This window comes from Penaeus chinensis, chromosome 15 (genome assembly GCF_019202785.1).
Source record: "Penaeus chinensis breed Huanghai No. 1 chromosome 15, ASM1920278v2, whole genome shotgun sequence".
Taxonomy (NCBI): Eukaryota; Metazoa; Arthropoda; class Malacostraca; order Decapoda; family Penaeidae; genus Penaeus; species Penaeus chinensis.
In genome coordinates, this window is record NC_061833.1 from 210,001 (window position 1) to 217,500 (window position 7,500).

At 43.3% G+C, this 7,500-nt stretch overlaps 1 protein-coding gene across 1 annotated transcript in view; it reads right to left on the reverse strand.

Annotated features, from left to right (window-relative positions):
* Window positions 1-7,500, reverse strand: part of LOC125032685 — a 19,338-nt gene that overhangs the window by 3,187 nt on the left and 8,651 nt on the right. Inside the window, exons 6-7 of the mRNA XM_047623941.1 lie at window positions 2,513-2,608; window positions 348-521 (exon numbers count right to left, since the gene is read on the reverse strand). Coding sequence (XP_047479897.1) covers window positions 348-521; window positions 2,513-2,608 — 270 coding nt within the window. The remainder of the gene's footprint in view (window positions 1-347; window positions 522-2,512; window positions 2,609-7,500) is intronic.

A 7,500-nucleotide genomic window follows, 5' to 3' on the forward strand; every position in this document is an offset into this window, starting at 1 on the left:
TATATTTATATACACACACACACACACACATATATATATATATATATATATATATATACATATACATATATATATATATACACAACACACATACACACACATACATATACACACACACACATATATATATATATATATATATATATATATATATATATATATGTATGTATGCGTGTGTACATATATATATATTTATTTCAGTTATTTCAGATTTCGATCATAGCATAAGATGCTTTATATTTACGATTTGGCATCTACATCGTACAGACAACAGAAAATCAGAGGTACCATACCCTAAAAATTATCCATATATAAAATATTCCCTTATGAAATGTAAAATTACTTACAATAAGTTTGTTTTTGAGTCCAGGCTCCTGGCGGAAGTATATGAGGCCACCTGAGGGGATTTCTAAGTCAATGTGGCCGGCCAGTTTCTGCTTGTCGTAGTCGGCGCAGTTGATCCAGATTCGCATCTGCGTCTGCTTCACACTCACCAGGATCCGGGTCCACGTCCAGCCCACCTGTGTCGACACCGCAGACTTTAGTCTTCGCTTAACATCTCTATTGCCCACACACATGCACGCACCCACGCACGCACGCAAGGATACACACACGCACGCCCACACACACACACACACACACAGAAAGTTGAAGCCCTATATTACATACAAAATCCACCAAAGCTCCTCTCATTCTAAAGTTGTTTTTAATAGACGCGAAACCTAATCATTAGGCGTCTTCTGTACGCTTCAATAAAGTTAATATCGTACTAATGTTGAATCCAAATCCACAGTAATTGCATCAAAGATGCAAAACACATCTACCAGACCCACGAATCATTGTGATTAACTGTATAATTGCTTTGTTACAAAAAAGAGCTGGCATTTGTGTAATAATTATAAAAAGTCACTCACTATAAGTTTTATATTAAACGGTATTGTTGACAACAAGCCATTCATTACAGAAAAAACTATATATATATTTATATATATATATATACATATATGCTGCCATTACGGCTTTGCATGCGAATACCTAGAATTGGGATTCAGATGTCTGTAAATTATTTAGTAACCATTATAATGTCTGCACATCAGTTAAATTTTGCATTACAATTTTCTATAAATTCTTACATCATGATATACAGGTAACCATTGATTACAACCTCCAATCAATGCCGAAATCACAGCTCTTGCGTCGCATTTGTATAGGTTGCGGTAATAGTAATAATTTTGTAAGCCATTTAACTGAAGGTGACAGACAACCATAAAACATTGATAACATAATTTGGGTTTTCTCGGACAGCTCCTCCTCGTGCGTGATGGAGGAGCGAGTTGGATTGTTTTCAGGATGTTGCCAGCGAGGATCACGATAACAAATTTCCACGTGGTTTTGCAGTTCACTATAGCTTAAAAAATCAGCATGTTTGGAAGCTGAGAATGAAGTTAGTGAAAGCTTTCTTGTCATCCCATTAAACTATTGCATAAGATAGGAAAGTTTCCGCAATCTGGAAGTAATGTTAATATTTCTGTGTCTGAAAACCCTGGAATTCCCTGTGGGATTTTTTTTTTTTCCTCTTTCTTATCACTGCTGTGGGTTATACTTGCACTCTGATGACGCTGTTGATATATGATGGGTGGGATTAACTAGCTCATTCAGCGTATGTGCAGGATTAAAATTTGAGTTCAGAAGTTAATTCTGGTCCAGAGGTGTTTTAAAAGTTATTCCTGGACGCTGCCATTGCGTATGCGCAGTAGAGATCTCAATTAAACTTTAGAACAGGATTCACTTTTATGGCGCATACAGAGGACACTAATTGCAACTATATTTGCAGCCAGACGATATAGGTATTACTGCCGACAGAGTGACTTTGGCTTCTATTTTGTTTCATTATTATGACATTCGCCTTGCTATTCCTTTGGTATGAACAGTTCGCCTACAGAAGCGCTATTTTAACACTTTTATTAGTTTTATTACAACAATCATCTAATCATGGCTTTAGTAATCTGTTTGAGTGCTTTGATTTGAGAAAACTCTCCTGCCAGTAATAAGACAAGACATCGAACTAGTCTGCGTCTGCTGGAACGACATTTACTGAAGATACTTGTCGTCCATCTACTGGATTTTGGGTGTGTAAGCTTTGTATCACTATATAAGCTAGAGTTCCTGCACAAATCATTCATGTCATAAACATTATATAAAAACTACACGTTAATATTCATATTGCTAATTAGGCGAACCCTTCCTGTCGCTCACCAAAGTAATGCATGAACAGTCCAAAATTCTCAACCTACCAAGGTATTTACGACCATGTCCGTTTCCATGACGAAAGTAACTAAAAAAAATGTGTTTGTTTGTTTTGTTCAGAATCCTTTTGACTATAACAGATCAATAGAGCATATCTTTCTATACATTGAAATCGATACATAGTTCAGTAATCCTTCATTTTGTTTTGTGCTCTTCTCTTCCTTTATAATATGGCTTTATAATTTACCATATTATAAAGCCTCACCTTCTCTGGAAGCTCGAACGACGCCTGGTGAGTTTTGGCGTCCTCCTTGATATGGTAGAAGACATTGAGGCGCTCAGTCTTCAAGTTGGAGATCACCTGAAACAAAGGCGGTCAACAGTCAAGAGCAGTGGTAGACGAGAATGTGTGTGTGTGTGTGTGTGTGTGTGTGTGTGTGTGTGTGTGTGTGTGTGTGTGTGTGTGTGTGTACATGGTCCAATGACAAAGCACTGGACTCGGAGTTCAATTCCCCGCCACGGCAATTGTAAAAAATGCCTGCGTTCGACTATTGGCTCGAGCCCGATCTCACGGCGAAAAAACGACATATCATCTTGAGAAATCATACGCAGGTGTCGTAGGGGAAGTCGCCGCCATATCATAAGTGTTAGGGCGCTGAACCGCGTTTGATTAGGAAGGGCATCCAATCAGGTAAGGGTGGCACTGCTAAATGAGAGAGGCCTAGATCCTACAGTGGAATGAATGGCTGTTAAACAAACAAACAAACAAACAAACACACACACAAACAAACACACACACACACACTCATATATATATATATATATATATAAATTGCGTACGCTTGTGTGTGTGTGTGTGTGTGTGTGTGTGTGTGTGTGTTTGTGTGTGTGTGTGTGTGCAAATATTTATGTATGTATGAAACTGCCTTCCTGCCACCCCTTCCCAAACCCTTCAATCCCACCACAGTTGTTTGTTACTGAATGAAGCTCAAATTTGTTATGTCTAACGTAGGGATTGTCTTAACATCCATAAATCAATACACACACACATATATATATATATATATATATATATATATATATGTATATATATGTATATAAATCTCTCTCTCTCTCTATATATATATATATATATATATATATATATATATGTATGTGAATACATATGTATAAGTATAACCATTCATATATATGTATATATTATATGTATATGTATATATATATACATATTCATACATATATCATCTATCTACACCCCCCCCCCCCCACACACACACACATACACACACATTTATATATTTCACTGTCATAAAGTAAACTGGCAGTATCAAGTCCTTAAAGAAGTGTAACTTGGTCTTTCAGAACAGGTAAAGACAATGCCAAATACCCTACTACCAGGCCAATCTGTATACTGACTTCCTGGTCTTGAACCAAACAATAAGTTATGTAAACCTCTCTGTCTTCAATATCTTCGATGTATGCACCAACTAAGCTGTTTCTTTTAGCAGGCCCCTGGGTCTTGGTCTCAGTCGAGAAGAGCTTCAGACAGATGGGTTTAGCTTCACTTCACTAGAGCCACCACCAGGGCCCGAGACTCAGATTGAATAGCAAAATCGTCGCTAACATTATTATTGCCCATTGTCGCTCCACAATCGCTTAAGCAGCAGCTCTGCACGGTCAATGTTGCTATTCTAGCAATTTTCCTGCTAGAACTATAGTTTTTGAGTTATTGTCTAGTGGGAATATGTTGAAAATCTGCTCATTATTTAGCATTTTCTTAGCGGGAAAATGAGGACCTGGCAGTCTGTAAAGTCCAGTCTAGTGGTTTTGTGGAAATATCAATGGCAACACTGTGCACAGTATCCAGTCCATGAAAAATGTTGGTACAAAAACAGCCTTGCCTCACTCCTGAACAAACTGGGAAGCAGCACGACTGGCTCCCCTACACACTTTACAGCACTTCTAGTACAAGTATAAACGCTTACTGTTAATCTAATGATCCTTGTTTGGATTTCACATAGCCTCAGGATCTCCCAGACTGATTCACAATGCACTGTATTAAACGTCTTCTTGAAGAAGTCACAGGTAAACGAGAAGTTTACCTGTGACACTAATCAGTGTAATACCTCAGTGATTGCTGCAGTCCCTATCAATCTCCCTTTTCTCTTCCAGAATGACATTGGACTGCCAGACAGGCCAGCATGCAAAGTCCATGCTATAGGTTCACCACCAGGTCAGCAGGGATCCTTGCTGATGGGGGGGGGGGGGTGTCTGGCATAGGGATCTCAACACAACTCACATCCAGAAAATCTGTTAGTAGACCAACCTGGTATTCCCATAATCCAACACGATCTGAGATCTGACTATTTACGAAGCAGAATACAGTCTTCTATGAGGGGAGCTTGGAGTTCAGGTTTCTCGGATCTTGGTAGGCAGGGCGAAGGTCATTTACTAGGAAATGACCTCCACAAGATTCCTGGTAAACTGTTCTTTGTCTCTTCTCAAAAGTAACTGAATCCTGTGCAGAGGGCAATGATGCAAGCTACGTGACAAACATCTGTGGCTTCCAGAATCTCTTGCAAGAAGAAATTTTGTTTTGCTCTTAAATGGTTGCCAATTCTTCAGTTGCGTCAAGCTTTTCATGCTTAGAGATATTCCACATCAGTGCAGGGACCACCAGGCTGTCAAATGCTGCAAAACGAGATAGCCTCAGCAAACCCAAATGCACACTCCCCCTCCCTCAACCTTTCCACATGAAACACCCTATGATAATCATTAGAGATTCCTACCTAGTAGGGTGGATGGGATGGACATCACTGGTCCTCACCAATCCCCTAAATCTCTGACATGTAGCTCCAAGCACCATGCCCTGGCAAACCACTTCAGCTGGCAGGCTAAACCATATGAGGGGGTGGTGTTCACATGGCACCACTGGGTGTATGAACCTCCTTGACGCAGGTCACCGGCCATGGCAGAAGGGTTCCAAGAAGAACTTCAATGGCAACGTGTAACCCAGCCATTGGATTATGGCCCAACTGCCTAGTGGGTATCTTCGGGAGGAGAGAAGGCTATGGGAGTAAACCCAGAAACTTAATCCAGAGTGGAGCCCCTAAGGTAGTTGAACGTCAGCCACGACTCCCTTCCGGCAGCTCCTGCAGCCAAGCTGGTGCCAAATGTATTGCTTTGCTCTCCTTTGGACTACACCAGCGAGGCCAAGAGGGGGATTCTGACGACTGGGCACCCCAGGATCTCCATACACTTCGCTCAGGCCTGCGCCCTGGAGAGGTCACTCCAATGCTGCTGTCCACAGCATCTAAAACAACAAATCAGCTGATATGAGTAATAATCCAGGACTGATTGGCATAGGTCCAGGCGTTACGGGTTGTCTCCGACGGTGGAAGGGACCATCGCAGCCCCACTAGTCAGCTACCACCCGCCTCAAGCTGAATAGTCCCCAGCCTTCGATGAGTGCTTGGAGCTAGTGAAAAGACCGACAAACAGACTGCAACCCCATACCAGGCAAAGACAGACGAAAAAGAAGACCACCAATCTTGTGATTAGCAAGCTGGAATGTCAGGACAATGTGTTCTGTCCTCTCCAACGACCTACAGCAGGTCAATGACTCAAGAAAAACAGCCATCAGTGACCAAAAACTCACAAGGCTGAACATCGACGGTGCTGCATTGCAGGAAAACAGACTTGCATCAAACGGCAGCCTCAGAGAACAGAACTATACATTCTTCTGGCAGGGCAAGAAACTCGAGGAACCAAGAGTGCATGGCATTAGATTTACAGTGAAGAATTCTCTGTTGTCCACTGTAGAACCGCCATCCAGTAGTACTGCCTGCTTCCTGTCTCTATGCCTGTCAACCTTCTCAGACCCAGTGAACATCCTGAGTGTCTACGCTCCTACCCTCAGCTCCTGAGCTGAGACCAAGGACTAGTTCTATGAGGAGCTTGGGGACCACCATCAGAGACATCCCTGCCATGGAACAACTATACCTTCTCGGTGACTTCAATGCCCAAGTGGGTTCCGACCGTCACTTTGACATCGGCAAGATGAACGAGAATGGACAGAGGCTTCTCGAGTTATGCTCTTACCACAATCTCTGCATAACTAACACGTTCTTTGCCACCAAGCCGCATCGCCGAGTATCCTGGCGGCATCCCAGATCTCGCCACTGGCACCAGATGGTTCTCGTCATCATTTGGAGACCTTCACTGAACTGCATTCTCACCACATGCAGCTATCACAGTGCTGACTGTGACACTGACCACTCCATGGTCGGCAGTAAAATGCGTCTCCAACCCAAGCGGATCCACCAATCCAAGCAGTAAGGTCACCACCACATTAACACGAGCAAGACGGCAATCCCAGACCTGTCTGAGTGCTTCACCAACCCCATCAAGGATGCCCTAAAAACCTGCACTGATGGCAACGCTGAAGAGAGGTGGAGGCACATCAGTGATGTCATCTACAGCTCCGCAACGGACACCTTTTGCAACAGAGAGAGGCAGAACCCGGATTGGATGAAGCCGGCGTTGCTGAACTAGAGCCAGCAATTGAGGCCAAGAGAGCAGCCCTCATTAACCACAAGAGGGAGCCTTCCATGAAGTCACTCACTGCACTAAGGAAGGCCAGAAACGACGCCCAATGGATCGCTCGGCACTGCGCCATTGACTAATGGCTCAACCTCTGTGAGAGTCTTTGTGGCATGTACGAAGGCATGAAGAAGGACTTCGGCCCAAGTGTAAACAAGATTACGCCCCTGAAATCAACTGCCAGCGACATCATAACAGACCGCAGCAAGCAGATGAAGAGGTGGGCTGAACACTACCAGGAGCTTTACTCAAAAGAGAACGTGGTCACAGACACAGCTGCCGAGAACACCGCCAGCCTGCCTGTCATTGAGGAGCTAGATGCTCCACTCTCTGTAGATGAACTGAGCAAGACCATCGACTCCCTAGTCTGCGGCAAAGCTCCAGGAAAAGATGGCATCCCACCTGAAGTCATCAAGGTGGGAAAGAAGACAGCTCTCCTTCACCCTCTGCACCAGCTGCTGCAGCAGTGCTGGGAAAAAGGAATAGTGCCCCAAGAGATGTGCGGCGCCAACATCATCACTCTATACAAGAACAAGAGCGACCGCAGCGACTGTAACAAGCAGGAACGGCCTTTCCCCCAAGCTCCTGAGGATGATCACGTCTTTCCATGAAGACATGCAGGGCACCGTACACTATGATGGCTCCTCCTCA